This window comes from Rana temporaria, chromosome 1 (assembly GCF_905171775.1).
Source record: "Rana temporaria chromosome 1, aRanTem1.1, whole genome shotgun sequence".
NCBI classification, from domain to species: domain Eukaryota; kingdom Metazoa; phylum Chordata; class Amphibia; order Anura; family Ranidae; genus Rana; species Rana temporaria.
The window spans coordinates 641,237,408-641,253,440 of NC_053489.1; the positions used below are offsets into that span (position 1 = coordinate 641,237,408).

Genomic DNA, 16,033 nt, shown 5'->3' on the forward strand with positions numbered 1-16,033 from the left:
CAAGCAGCACCCAGTGGCAGGAAGGGAGAAGTGCACATCTAAAGGGAAGCCAGGGGTGCTGTACATTTTAAAACACTGGGAAGGGAAGCAGTACTGTCACTTGCTGCGTGCCGCTGATGATTTTCAGCCTGATTTGTGGGCAGCACAGGGGCTTAACGGGCGGCAGGGCCACCATCAGGAATTATGGGGCCATTTACACAGCTTCAGGCATGGGCCCCCTGGAGCAGAGAACCGGGATGGGGGGTGCTGCCGCCAGAAATTGAGAAGCAGGGGGGGGGCTGCCACCAATTTAGAAGCGGGGGCCCTTTACAAAAAAAGAAATAAAGAAAGAAATAAAGAAAAATATATATAAAAAAAAGGGGTGTAGCCATCCGGGGCCCTGGGGACCTCTGGGCCCTTTAATAAAAAGAAAAAAAGAAATAAAAAATATATATAAAAAATATATTTTAAAAAGGGGGTTGCCATCTGGGGCCCTGGGGACCTCTGGGCCCTTTAATATTTTTTTTAATAAAAATAAATTACAAAAAAAAGGGGGTTGCCATCCGGGACCTCTGGGCCCTTTAATAAAAAATAAAAAAAATATATATAAAAAAGAAACATTTATAAAAAAAAGGGGGGGTTGCCATCCAGGGCCCTGGGGACCTCTGGGCCCTTTAATAAAAAAAAAATAAAAAAAATATATAAAACAAAAATAAAAAAATAAACATTTATAAAAAAAATAAAGGGTGTTTGCCACATGGGGCCCTGGGGACCTCTGAGCCCTTATATATATATATATATATATATATATATATATATATATATATATATATATATATATATAAAAAAAAGAAATAAAAAGAAAAAAAAGAAATAAAATAATATATAAAAAAAATGTTTTTTATAAAAAAAAGGGGGGTTGCCATCCAGGGCGCTGGGGACCTCTGGGTCCTTTAATAATAATAATAATAACATTTATATTATATAATATATATGTATATATATATATATATATATATATATATATATATATAAAATAAATAAAGAAATATATAAAAAAAGTTTTTTTATAAAAAAAGGGGGGTTGTCATCTGGGGCCCTGGGGAACTACGGGCCCCTGGGGACCCCCAGACCTCTAAAAAAAAATTGGCCCTTTAATAAAAAATAAAATACAAATATATTACATTTTTTTAAAAAATTTAAAAATAAATAAATAAAGGGGGGTTGCCATCTGGGGCCCTGGAGGCCTCCGGGCCCCTGGGGACCCCTAAAAAATGTTTTCCCTTTAATAAAAATATATATATATATATTTTTTTTAATTTAAAAATAAATAAAAAAAAGGGGGGTTGCCATCTGGGGCCCTGGGGGCCTCCAGACCCCTAAAAAAAAAAAAAAAAAAACCTTTTTTTTTTTTTTTTTTCAAAGGGGGTTGCTTTGGGCCCCCAACAGTGACAGGGCCCAGGGCACCTGCCCCATTTGCCCTGCGGTAAAGACGGCCCTGCATGTGGGTCCCGGGAACTCGATGTTCCCGGGCACTAAAGGCAGAACAGGGGGATTTCTTTGTAAACAAGGCATTCCCCTATTCTGCCTAGTGACACTGGGGTAGATTCACGTACCTTTTGCGGCGGCGTATCTCCAGATACGCCGCCGTAATTTGAAATCCACGCTCGCGTATCGTTACACCTATTCTCAAAGGCAGTTACGCTGAAAAAATAGGCTTCCTCCACCGACGTAACTTGTTTGCATAGAATTGTGTGCAATATAACTTTGGCCGCTAGGGGCGCTTCCGTTGTTGTCGGCGTAGAATATGCTAATTTCCTAGATACGCCGATTCACAAACGTACGTGCGCCCGGCGTTCGTTTTTTACGTCGTTTTGCGTTAAGGCTTTTCGGCGTAAGGTTGTTCCTGCTATTAGAAGGCGCAGCCAATGTTAAGTATGGACGTCGTTCCCGCTTCGAAATTTGAATTTTTTACGTTGTTTGCGTAAGTCGTTCGCGAATAGGGCTGGACGTAATTTACGTTCACGTCGAAAACAATACGTCATTGTGTCGTACTTGGAAGCAATGCACACTGGGATATGTACACGGACGTCAGGTCATCAGACATTTACATAAAACACGCCCCCCATTCCACATTTGAATTACGCGCGCTTACGCCGGTCCCATTTACGCTTACTTAGCAAGTGCTTTGTGAATGCAGCACTTGCTCCTGTAAGTTACCGGCGGCGTATCGTAAATACAATACGCTGCGCCGCCGTAACATAAAGCACAGGTACCTGAATCTACCCCACTGTCACTGATGGCTGTTCCCCGTGATCGGGAACGGTCATCAGTGATGTGTCACATATAGCCACGCTCCCTAACAGTAAGAATCACCCCCGAGTACTGACTTAACCCCTGCAGCGCCGCCTAGTGGTTAATCCCTTCACTGCCAGTGTAATTTTTTACAGTATCAGTGCATTTTTAAAGCACTGGTCGCTGTAAAAATGACAATGGTCCCAAAATGGTGTCAAACGTGTCTGATGTGTCCGCCATAAAGTCGCAGTCACAATAAACATCGCTGATCGTCTTCATTATTAGTGAAAAAAAAATCATTAATAAAAATGCCATAAAACTACCGGAGTTTGTATTAAAATATGCATAGCAAATGCTTGGCTTGAGGTTGTGGCACGCTCCAATTGAATTGAAAAGGGTTGTAAGGGAAATGATTTGTTTCCCTAAATATCTTCCTTTACCTTAGTGCAGTCCTCCTTCACTTACCTCATCCTTCCATTTTGCTTTTAAATGTCCTTATTTCTTCTGAGAAATCCTCGCTTCCTGTTCTTCTGTCTGTAACTCCACACAGTAATGCAAGGCTTTCTCTCTGGTGTGGAGTGTCGTGCTCGCACCCTTCCTTGGACTACAGGAGAGTCAGGACGCCCACTTACACACAGCTCCTTTCTCTATCTGCAACGTAGAGAGCGTCCTGACCAGTGGCGGTCCATCTATAGAGGGCGCTGGAGCGCCGCCCCCTCTGGCTCCGCAGCGCCACTAAATTAACATACATCATGCATTGCATTCAGACTTTTGTCCGAAGGGCGTTGGCCGTGAACTTGTGTTGCATACAAACGGCAAATAATTGTCGGCCTACAAACCCGAAACGACAGGTTTTTTCAGCTCATTAGTGCCACCCTTTGGCTAACTTCTGCTAATGTTATGTTATGGTGAGCATTGTTTCCGAAAATGTATGTTTGTACTTTGGAGTTTTGTCTGAAGGACTTGTGTACACACCATCGGATAATCCAACAACACACATTTGTTGGCGGACAATTTTAAAGCATGATATCCAACATTTGTCCGTGGAAAATTCGACAACAATTGGGATGGAGCGTACAAATGGTTGGATTTCCCAACAACAGCCTGTCATCACACAATTCCCGTTGGATTATTAGATCATGTATATGAGGCTTAACACTCCCCCCTCCCACAGTTAGAAACAGTGGCGTCTCCAGCTTTCATATTTAGGGGGGGCACATGGGGGGACAGGGACAAAAGTAGGGGGGCCAACTATAAAATGCAATTATATATATATATATATATATATATATATATATATATATATATATATATATATAATCTCCTGGGGCCCTTTACTATGATCCCACTATGGGCCCTTTCACATGTTCTGCAGTGAGCTCCCTTCTTACTATACTGGGGCCCCCCAGGGTGGCAGAAAACAAGAGATATATGTCACCAGCACACCAAGAAAATATAAGGGTACAAAGCAGTGGGAGAACTATCAGCGTTGCAAAGGTTGTCTTGCCACCGGGCCCTGGTGTTCTGCCACAGTGGGGGATCCCCAGCTGTCCTGTCCCTGCTATTTACAGCGCTGGTCTGGCATCTGTCTCCTTGGCAGCGGCAGCAGTCTATTAGGACCTAGTGCTGGTGACATTATGGGTGCATGCAGGGGAAGGCTGGCACTATTGGTTATAGAGAGCCGAGCCCCCAGCTGGTCACCTAGCAGCAGTAATGCTGTATAACCTTCTCTGTTGACATGCTGATCGGCATGTGATCCAGGTGATGCTCCCAGTCAGATCTAATAAACACAGTATTTATTAGCATCAAGAGTACAACCACATAAATATAATCAACCGTATGATCAGCAGCCATGTGGGCTCTATGCCTGTAAAGTGTGGGCTTTGATCAATAAAATCTCTGATATTTATGACTAGGATTTGACTAAGAGCATCACCTGGATTGCATTCCGATCAGCATGTCAGAGAAAGGTCCACTGCTGCTAAGCAACCTGCAGGGAGCTCAACTGTCTACAACCAATAGAGATGGGCTCGGGTGTGTTTGAAATCCCACATGCCCGATCACGCCAGGAAGCCGACACTCCACAGTGCTAATCAATGTATGGGCTGCCTAAGAGCTAAGACCAGCCATAGACAGTTTAAATCTCAGCTGGTTCAGCAGAAACTGGCTGAGATTTGAACCATTAATGAGCAGATTCTCTTATAATTATCACTAGTGGTTACTGTATAGCCACTGGTGATAATCACTGTTTGTCGGGAGAATATAATTGCTGGGCAGGAGGGATATTCCCCTGTCACTACTGTCTGTTGATGGGGGAATCATGCAAGTTTCTTTCCTGCAATCTGTGGATGTAGGAAAGAAATTTGCACCATATATTACCTGCCTAACTGAAAGTAAAAGTAAATTGTGAATGTTTTGAAAGAACAGGAGAGGGGGAGGGAGACAGATGGGGGGGGAGAGAAGGGATGGAGATAATGTAGTTCAGTGATTACAGTGTACTGCAGTCTGCAGTGCACACACTTAAACACGGCCTAGGCTAGAATATCTGGTTGTGTGAGCGCTTGCATTATGCAGTGTCGGCGAGCAGAGGGAGGGGGAGCAATCCCCCGCAGAGCTGACTCGGATCGCTCTCCCTCTCGGGGAGCAAAATACAAAAATTGCAAAAAAATTGGGGGGGCACATGGTGGGGCACAGCATGATGTTGGGGGGGTCAGGGCCCCCTCTGGCCCCCCCTAGGGACGCCTCTGGTTAGAAAGCACCTCCCTAGAACACAATTAACCCCTTTATCGCCCCCTAGTGTTAACTCCTTCCCTGACAGTGACATTTATACAGGGATCAGTGCATATTTTTAGCTCTGATGCCTGTATTGGTGTCACTGGTCCCCAAAAAGTGTCACTTAGGGTCAGATTTGTCTGGCACAATGATCACTGATCGCTGCCTTTACTAGTAAAAAAAATGCCATAAATCTAACCCATAGTTTGAAGACGTGATAACTTTTGCGCAAACCAAAAATATGTAGTGTAATACGTATTGGCCTAAACTGATGAAGACATTTTTTTTTTTTTTTAGGGCTGTTACTGATTAAAATTTTTGTGTTCGATTAATCGTTATTTTTTTTAATCGATTAATCGACTAATTTCGATTAATTATAACGCACATACAGATCCAACTACTTTTAGCTGATCTCCTTGCAGGCCGATTCCCAGTGCAGCTACCAACCACTGTAAAAATGGATAGCAGGATACAAAAAACACACAAAGGCAGCACTCAATGGGAATAGCATTAAATCTTTTATAATCTTCAAGTAGGTAACCAAATAAATATTGCACTGGAGATAAAATCGATGTAGCTACATAAACTGTAAAAATGGTGCGAGTAATACCAAACGGTACCAAAAGCAGTCATAAAAACATGTAGCTAAGTATGATACTGATATAAAATGTGTACAAAGATACCACTGCTGAATCCAGATGAGGAGAGGTTAACATCAGTCCGTCGGCATGTAGATGTCCAGTGAAGGGAACTATCACAACTCCCAGTGGATGGCTGTAGAATCCCAGGTTGATAGAGGGAAGGGATAGAGGGAAGTGTAACAGCCCTTGCATGTGGCAGATAGTAAGGTCCCGCCGGCATGCAGATATGAAGGCACAGCAAAGGAGCCCTTCAGATGGACACGGCAAGCCCCGCCGGTGTCCGTGACGTTTTAATCGAGAATTTTAATCGATCAAAAAGATTTTGATCTATCAAAAAAATTAAAGATTAATCGATTAATTAAAAGTTAATTTGCACAGCCCTATTTTTTTATTTTATTTTATCGGGAATGTTTTATAGCAGAAAGTAAGGAATATTGTTTTTTTATTCATAATTGATGCTTTTTTTGTTTATAGCGCAAAAGATAAAAACCACAGAGATCAAATACCACCAAAAGAAAGTTCTATTTGTGGGAAAAAAATACATAAATTTTATTTTGTGTACAGTGTCGCACAACCGCGCAGTTGTCAGTGAAAGCAACGAAGCGCTGTATTGCAAAAAATGGCCTGGTCATGAAGGGGGTAAAACCTTCTGGGGCTGAAGTGGTTAAGCAGGGGAAAAAATTCAAAGAACACCAGTAGATGGCAGTATCAGTTGATTTTGTATATACTATAGGGATAAGGTAGGGAATACATGTAAATAGAGACATGCACACACAGATGTGGGTTTTGCAGGTATAGGCTCCAGGGTGGGGATATACTTCGGGTTCAGGTTGAATTAGAGTTACATCTCAGCAAAGTGTGTCCGGGGGATGGGTGATGGGTGAACATAATGGTCAGACTGGGACAGTTCACTTCCCCGAACCCCAGAATCCCTGTTCACTATCAGGATCAGAATTCTCTGCACATCTCCAACATGGATAATAATCATCTCACTAACAATCAAAGTTATCATAGAAGTTTATTATCAGTGTGTGATGAATGTTCCAGTGATGACATCTGTGATTGTGTTTCTTTATAAAAGAGGAAGGAGGTTTTTGTACGGCTCTGTATCACTGTGTGAGAGGGAACTCCCTATAATGCTGACAGAGATATTTTCCATCATCAGCTTCAGTCACACCGGTAATTGTCAGAGTGTAACGAGTGTAAGGATATCCATCACTACTACCAGAGAACCGGCCTGGGACTCCTGTGTGTCGGACGGTTGCACCACGGATGAGAAGTGTTGGAGACTTTCCTGGTTTCTGTTGGTACCAGGCTATAGCGTCATAAATAGCAGCACTGGATGTACAAGTGATGGTGACTGTCTGTCCCGGGGACACAGAGCTAGAATCCGGAGTCTGAGTCATCACAATCTCTCCACAGGATCCTGAGGATGGGAAGAGACATATTGATTATTGATTTCCTATCAATCCTGATGTGTGTATTTATTGTACAATGTATAGATGTATGTGCAGAGGATGATGGAAGGAGCCTCATCTCTCACCCTGAATAGAAATGAAGATGACAGCCAGCAGATAACTGGGAGAAATCATCTTGATGTTTCTGGAGGGTCAGATCCAAACTAGAAGACGTCTCCTGTACAATGAGATATATAGAGAGAGTGACAGGGGAGGTGTTCCCCCCACACACTGTGTATGCAAATACCGGGGAGATGGAAATAGAATTCTCAGATCAGTGATCTGTGATAGAAACACTCCAGTGGATCTCATCTACATCTGATCACACGATATACACATTATACTCACCACTGTTCACACAATAATAAAAAAGTAAATAGATGAATGCGACAAACATTACTCAATATAATCTGCCATGTTCTCTTAATACCGTACTTTCCTATGATCGTCAGCTCCATCTAGTGGCCATTATATGGAGCTTTTTCTGAAAACCTCAAATCAGAGAAAACACAGCACTATGGCCACTAGATAGAGCTGACGATCAAAGAAAATCACTGTATTATAAAAATGATGGCCTGAATTAGTTAACAATGGGTGAGTGTTTGTCATCCAACTAATCTTTTATAAATAGACGGCTGAGTGAGAGGGAAGATGTTCTGCATGAAAACAGTAGGGAGGAGGAAGCCTGCACAATGGTCCACAATGGATTGCTTTTCAGAGGGCAGTAGAGCAGCAACTGCCAGTTGTTCAGGTGATAATCCTGTCACCTCCTGAATGTGTTTTGTTGTTAATCCAACAGGGATTATGTATTAAAATATTGCACTGCAAATGCTCAGCTTGTGGTTGTGTCACACTCCCATTGAATTGAATGGGCACGTTTGACAGGCGTTGTCACCTGTCAAACTCTGCTAGATAAATTTAAATGGTCCCAGCAATGTAAGGCAGCAGGGCTACACCATGTGTGTAACCCCAACTGGCTGTAATGGTAGAATTCAGCTGGGCAATCAGGGAGGTAAAACACTTTTCTCTCTCTATCCCAGTACTTGAAACATGGTACTGTCAGAGCTTTTTTCTTTGAGCTTTTATGAACCCAGAAAATGTGTGATAAATGAAGCATTTACTTCTGTTTTTACATTTTTCCTTCATTTCTGGAGTCAGTGCAAAAACTCCCACTGTGAGTCTGATGTGCATTATTAATCACATGACCTCCAGAAGATTTACTCCCCTTCATGACCAGGCCACTTTTTTGCGATATGGCACTGCGTCACTTTAACAGACAATTGTGCGGTCATGCAATGCTGTACACATGTCATGGTCTTACCTCTCTCCTGTCTCCTTCGTTTGACATGTGCTGGCGGCCATCTCGGTTTCTGGGTCTCTTGTAGCCTCCCACCCTGCGGCTCCTCCTTCCCACTGGGAGGAGCTGGATGCCTGGCTCATATATATAGGAGGTCTGTGGCTTCAGTTCCTTGCTTGGTCCTCCTGTGTTCACATGCTTCTAAGACTGCTGCTGCTTCTGGTTCCTGATCCTGGCTTTGTCTGACTTCCCTGCTGGTTCCTGATCCTGGCTTCGTCTGACTTCCCTGCTGGTGTCTGATCCTGGCTTCGTCTGACTTCCCTGCTGGTTCCTGATCCTGGCTTCGTCCTACTACCCTTCTGGTTCCTGACCTCTGGCTTCGCAAGACTCTGCTTCGGTTTCACCATCCGTTTGGACTTTTGCTTTACAGCTTGATTTTCAATAAAGCCTTCTTATTTTCACTTATCTCTTGTTGTACGTCTGGTTCATGGTTCCGTAACATTAGGACCAAGCCATGAATTTTGACGGTACAGGGCCATCCTCGCTACCCACGCTGGTTGCCAGACTTGATCAGCAGGATTACCTGTTGGGTCAGTTCGCCGTGGCGTTGCAAACCCTGCTTGAATGCACGGCTCATTTCGCTTCCGTTGCCGATGGGTCGGTTGTCGCTCCTGGGCCCGCTCCTACTGCCGCTCCGGTTGTTGCGCCAGAGTCTACCCCGACACCTGTTGTTGCGCCTGCGGTGTTTCGGGGTATGACCGGTTCTGCCCCCCTTCCACAGCGATTTGGGGGAGAGCCAACTCAGTGTCGAGGTTTCCTTAACCAAGTGGGCATTTATTTAGAGTTGCTGCCACATGCCTTTCCCACTGAGAGATCAAAGGTGGGCTTCTTGATCTCGCTGCTCTCGGACAAGGCCTTGGCCTGGGCCAGCCCTTTATGGGAGAACAACAATCCGGTGGTTGCCGAGTTTTCTGGTTTTGTTGCTTCTCTTCAGAAGGTATTCGATGTGCCGGCTCGCGCCGCCTCTGCTGCGAAGCTCCTTATGTCCATCAGACAGGGTTCACGATCCGTAGCCGAATACGCCATTGAGTTTCGTACCCTGGCAGCAGAGGTGGGCTGGAATAATGAGGCTCTGGTCGCTGCTTTCTCTCATGGTCTCTCGGATGCCTTGAAGGATGAGGTTGCAGCTAAGGACCTACCAGTGGAGCTCGAGGCTCTTATTTCTTTCCTGATTTTGATTGACACCAGACTCAGGGAGAGACCTTCCTTTAAGGAGAGCCTGCGGAGGCCTCCTAACAGTTTGGCGCCTACGTTTGCTGTCCCACCCGTGCCTCCCTCTCCTCCCCAGCCTCCTGGGGTTGACTTGTCTGGGGGTGAACCCATGCAGCTGGGGTTTGCTCGCCTGTCCGAGGGGGAGAGGGTACTCCGGAGACGCGAGGGCCGATGCATGTACTGTGGTCTCGGTGGGCATTTTCGGTTGGCATGTCCGAACCGTCCGGGAAACGCTCGCACCTGAGATCCTGTCGGGGGCAGATCTTGGGTGGAGTCTCCTCGTCCCCGGTTTCCCGTGTTGATAAACCACTGATCACTGTTGTCCTCTCCTGGGTCGGGGGCTCGGTGACGACCCAGGCGTTGGTGGACTCTGGTGCTGGTGGTTTTTTCATTGATAGTGAGTTCGCTGCCGCCAATTCCATTCCTCTGCAGGCTCGAGGTTCCCCGCTGGCTCTAGAGGCGATAGACGGCAGACCCCTCCAGCCGTCACACGTGACTCATGAGACCCTTCCAGTGGGGATAGCCATTGGTGCCGTTCACAGAGAGTCGGTCTGCTTCCAGGTTATTTCGTCTCCACACTACTCGGTGGTCTTGGGGTACCCCTGGCTCCAGAGGCATAATCCGACTTTCGACTGGAGATCGGCCGAGATCCTCTCTTGGTCACCACAGTGTGGGGCTAGTTGCATCCATGGGCCTGTCAAGTTGCTGTGTACTTCCTCGGACTCTCTGTTGCCTCCTGAATACGAGGAGTACCGGGATGTATTCGATAAGGTGCGCGCAGTTGCCCTACCTCCGTACCGCCCATACGATTGTGCCATAGAGTTACAACCTGGTGCCGTTCCTCCTCGCGGCAGGGTCTATCCACTGTCGGTTGCGGAGAATGAGGCCATGGAGGAGTACGTGATGGAGGCGCTGTCCCGTGGCCACATTCGCAAATCCTCGTCCCCGGCAGGGGCTGGATTTTTCTTTGTGAAAAAGAAGGGCGGTGAGTTGAGGCCTTGCATCGATTACAGGGGCCTTAATCGCATCACGATCAAGAACGCTTACCCGATACCCTTGATTTCCGAGCTGTTCGATCGCCTTAAGGGGGCCACGGTCTTTACCAAACTCGACCTGAGTGCGGCATATAACCTGGTAAGGATCAAGGCGGGCGATGAGTGGAAGACCGCGTTTAACACCAGGACCGGCCATTATGAATCCTTGGTTATGCCCTTTGGGTTGTGCAATGCGCCCGCAGTCTTTCAGGAATTCATCAACGATGTTTTCCGTGACCTGTTGCAGCAGTGTGTGGTGGTCTATTTGGATGACATCTTGGTATACTCTGAATCCATGGAGGCCCACATTCAGGATGTCAAACGAGTGTTGCAACGGTTACGAGAGAACAAGCTGTTCGGTAAGCTTGAGAAATGCGAATTTCACCGATCCCAGGTAACCTTCTTAGGTTACATCATTTCCGCTGAGGGATTCTCCATGGACCCTGAGAAGGTTTCGGCTGTCTTACAGTGGCCTCAGCCCAGTGGTCTTCGTTCCTTGCAGCGCTTTTTGGGCTTCGCCAATTATTATCGGAAGTTCATCAGGGACTTCTCCATGCTGGCCAAACCTCTCACGGATCTGACCAGGAAGGGCAGTAATTCCCAGGTCTGGCCGCTCGAGGCCATCCGGGCTTTTGAGGCCCTAAAATCCGCCTTTGTGTCGGCTCCGATTCTGTCTCATCCCAACCCTGGGTTGCCCTTTGTCCTCGAGGTGGACGCGTCTGAGACGGGAGTAGGCGCCCTTCTGTCTCAGCGTAGAACACCAGAGGGTCCGCTGCTTCCTTGTGGGTTTTACTCCCGGAAACTGTCACCCGCGGAGTGCAACTATCAGATTGGTGACAGGGAGTTATTGGCCATAGTGCAGGCTCTCAAGGAGTGGAGGCACTTGCTCGAGAGCTCGGTGGTTCCGGTTCTCATCCTGACGGACCACAAGAATCTGACCTACCTTTCTGAGGCCAAGAGATTGACACCACGTCAGGCCAGATGGGCTCTGTTCTTGTCACGTTTTAATTACGTGGTCTCCTACCTACCCGGTTCCAAGAACATCAGGGCGGATGCCTTATCACGGCAGTACTCCGAGCTGTCCAGGGAGGAATCTATACCGACTTCGGTCATACCTCCGAATCAGATCCTGGCCGCCATTCGCACCAGCCTGACCTCTCCCCTTGGTGAGCAGATTTTGGTGGCTCAATCTGGTGCTCCCTCTGGGAGACCCAACGGCAGATGCTTTGTGCCTGAGGAGTTGCGCACTCGGTTGTTGCGAACCTACCATAACTCCAAGACCGCGGGGCATCCTGGTAAGAATCAGCTGTCCTGGGCTGTTTCACGTCTGTTCTGGTGGCCTTCCCTACGTTCCGACATCGCCGCATATGTAGCGGCATGCTCCGTTTGTGCCCAAAGTAAGTCCCCTTGGCACCTTCCGTTGGGCCTGCTGCAACCCATGGTCACATCTGGGGATGGATTTCATTGTGGACCTCCCTGCATCCCGAGGCCATACGGTCATTCTCATGATTGTGGATCGGTTTTCCAAAATGTGCCACTGTGTTCCTCTCAAGAAGTTACCCTCTGCACAAGAGTTGGCCATGATTTTTGCCTGGGAGGTCTTCCGGTTGCACGGTTTGCCCAAGGAGATAGTGTTGGATCGGGGGAGTCAGTTTGTGTCCAGGTTCTGGCGCGCCTTTTGCTCCCAGTTGGGGATTCATCTCTCCTTCTCCTCGGCCTACCACCCTCAGTCCAATGGGGCCGCAGAACGATCCAATCAGGCCTTGGAGCAATTCCTTCGTTGCTATGTCTCCGATCACCAGGACAATTGGGTTGACCTCCTGCCTTGGGCTGAGTTTGCCAGGAACACGGCGGTGAACTCTTCCTCTGGGACGTCTCCCTTCATGGCCAATTATGGGTTCCAACCTGCCGTGTTACCGGAGGCATTCTCTCCCCAGGATATTCCGGCTGTGGAGGATCACCTTTCCGTCCTACGCGCCTCTTGGGTACAGATCCAGAGGTCCCTTGAGGTCTCTGCGCAGCGCCAGAAACTCCAGGCTGATCGCAGACCAGCGCCTGCTCCTTCCTACCAGGTCGGAGACCGTGTATGGTTGTTCAACTCGCAACCTCAACCTTCGAGTGCCCACTCCCAAGCTGGCTCCTCGCTTTGTTGGTCCCTTCCGAGTGCTTCGCAGGGTAAACCCGGTAGCCTATGCCCTTGCGCTTCCTCCTGGCATGCGGATCTCCAACGTGTTTCATGCCTCCCTGTTGAAGCCACTGGTGTGCAATCGCTTCACTACCTCGGTTCCTCGGCCTCGTCCGGTCCAAGTGGGCAATCATGAGGAGTATGAGGTGAGCAATATCCTGGACTCACGCTTGGTCCGCGGGCGGGTGCAGTTTTTGGTCCACTGGCGTTGTTATGGTCCAGAGGAGCGTTCCTGGGTTCCCTCCGCAGATGTCCATGCTCCTGCCTTGCTCCGAGCCTTCCACGCACGCTTCCCTCAGAAACCGTTTTTTGCACCGCGGAGGAGGGGCCCTTGAGGGGGAGGTACTGTCATGGTCTTACCTCTCTCCTGTCTCCTTCGTTTGACATGTGCTGGCGGCCATCTTGGTTTCTGGGTCTCTTGTATCCTCCCACCCTGCGGCTCCTCCTTCCCACTGGGAGGAGCTGGATGCCTGGCTCATATATATAGGAGGTCTGTGGCTTCAGTTCCTTGCTTGGTCCTCCTGTGTTCACATGCTTCTAAGACTGCTGCTGCTTCTGGTTCCTGATCCTGGCTTCGTCTGACTTCCCTGCTGGTTCCTGATCCTGGCTTCGTCTGACTTCCCTGCTGGTGTCTGATCCTGGCTTCGTCTGACTTCCCTGCTGGTTCCTGATCCTGGCTTCGTCCTACTACCCTTCTGGTTCCTGACCTCTGGCTTTGCAAGACTCTGCTTCGGTTTCACCATCCGTTTGGACTTTTGCTTTACAGCTTGATTTTCAATAAAGCCTTCTTATTTTCACTTATCTCTTGTTGTACGTCTGGTTCATGGTTCCGTAACAACACAAAATTACATTTATGTTCTTTGTTTCCCACAAATAGAGCTTTCCTTTGGTGGTATTTGATCACCTCTGCACTTTTTATTTTTTTTGCACTATAAACAAGAAAATACTGTCAATTTTGAAAATAAAAAGCTATATTTTTTACTTCTGCTTTAAAACAAATATAATAAAAAATATTTAAAATCATGTTTTTTCATAAATTTAGGCTAAAATGTATTCTACTACATATTTTTGGTAAAAAAAAAAAAGAAAAACAATAAGCATATATTGAGATAAATAAATGATTAGCGCTACTTTTTTTTTTTCTCCTGGGTACTATGTTCTCTTTTAAATATAGGTCAAAAGTGTTCACATCCCACCATAGGTTAACCTTTTTTTCCATAAGGTGCCCTAATTTTCTGGTGAGGCTTTTTACATCTGTGTCCCGTGTATGTGTCTGTATATTGAAAACTTCCTCTAAGTTCACATTCCTATTCTCCATGAATGTAAATACATCCATCGTAGCTGCAAGAGTTAGTGGTGACTAACGTGAAAGTGAACAAAGTGAATCTCTCGCGCTACTATGAGTATGTGGATAAGTGTGTAGAGATACAATAATAACCAAAGCTGCTAAATCTAATAAAACTCTGAGTCCGAGCCGTCGTATCTATGCGCCTGATTCTTAGAATCAGTTACGCATAGATTTGTATTAGATCCGACCGGCGTAAGTCTCTTACGCCGTCGTATCTTAACTGCATATTTACGCTGGCCGCTAGGGGCGTGTACGCTGATTTACGCTTAGAAATATGTAGATCAGCTAGATACGCCAATTCACGAACGTACGCCCGGCCGACGCAGTACAGATACGCCGTTTACGTTAGGCTTTTCCCGGGGTAAAGATACCCCTGCTATATGAGGCGTACATGAGGCGTACCAATGTTAAGTATGGACATCGGGCCAGCGTCAAATTTTTCAAGTTTTACGTCGTTTGCGTAAGTCGTTCGCGAATAGGGCTGGGCGCCATTTACGTTCACGTCGAAAGCATTGGCTTCTTGCGGGTTAATTTGGAGCATGCGCACTGGGATACTTTCATGGACGAAGCATGCGCCATTCGTAAAAAGCGTCATTTACGTGGGGTCACATTAAATTTACATAACACACGCCCACATCTACCACATTTGAATTACGCGGGCTTACGCCGGCCTATTTACGCTACGCCCCTGCAACTTTGGTTTGAGAATACGGCACTTGCCTGTCAAAGTTGCGGAGGCTTAACGTAAATAGGATACGTTACGCCCGCACAAAGATACGCGCTTCTACGTGAATCCGGGCCATAGTGCCTACAAACTATGGTATATATACTGGAATGGAATTATTTTTTTAAATCCAATAATAGCGGTGCTCAGCGTGACCACGATATTGAAACCAGTGACACTAATACAGCGATCAGTGCTAAAAATATGCACTGTTACTGTACCAATGACACTGGCTGGGAAGGGGTTAAATCTAGGGCAATCAAAGGGTTACCTGTGTGCCTAGCCAGTGTTTTTGTGTACTTTGTGTGTTGCTTTTTCTAAGGGAGGTAAAAGATTTTATTGATGTGTGTCAGCTTTAGTCTGAATAATATTCTGTATATGACCACATTTAATGTTCCTGTATTCATTTCTCTGTGTGGTCACAGCCCCGCCCCTGAGCAGGTCCAGATTCCTCTCCTCCTCAGTCATTATTATTGCTCCTCCCCTATGATCACACATCTTGGTGGACATTCAGTACTCCTCAGTAGAAAGAAGTGAATGTTTCCTCTGATGTATTGTTCATTACCTACATTTTATTCCTAAAGAGAAAATAATTAAAAAAGTGATTTTTTTCTCATCACCACATTTTTTGTCTCCCAATTAAATGGATTGTGTGACTTCCCCAAAACAAAAATCAGCCTCACTTGGGGATCTTTCACAGAGGTGGAAATGTGTCCCGTCCTCTGAAAAGTGATAGGTTGCTTTTTAAAGGGTGGTATAGCAGCAGCTGCCAGGCATTCGGGAGGCAATCCCGCCACCTTCTGAATTTCAGTTTTTTCTTTAATCCAGGGGGGATTTTGTACTTCACCACAAATTCTTGTCTTGCAGTTGTGGCACGCTTCCTTTGTCTTTGCTGGGCATTTCTGACAGGAGGCTCTGCCTATCAAACTATGTTAGCCAAGTTATAATTGCCACAGCCACAAAGCAATGCATCAGGGGGACGTCTTGTGTCCAACTCCAACTGTCTGTAATGGTAGGATTCATGTGGGC

At 46.5% G+C, this 16,033-nt stretch overlaps 1 gene segment (V, D, J or C); it reads right to left on the reverse strand.

Moving 5' to 3' along the window:
* Positions 1-6,796: 6,796 nt before the first annotated feature.
* On the reverse strand, positions 6,797-7,279 carry LOC120943307. The segment is given in 2 exon segments: positions 6,797-7,113; positions 7,231-7,279. Coding segments are annotated over 2 exon segments (366 nt in total).
* Between the last annotated feature and the right edge of the window lie 8,754 nt (positions 7,280-16,033).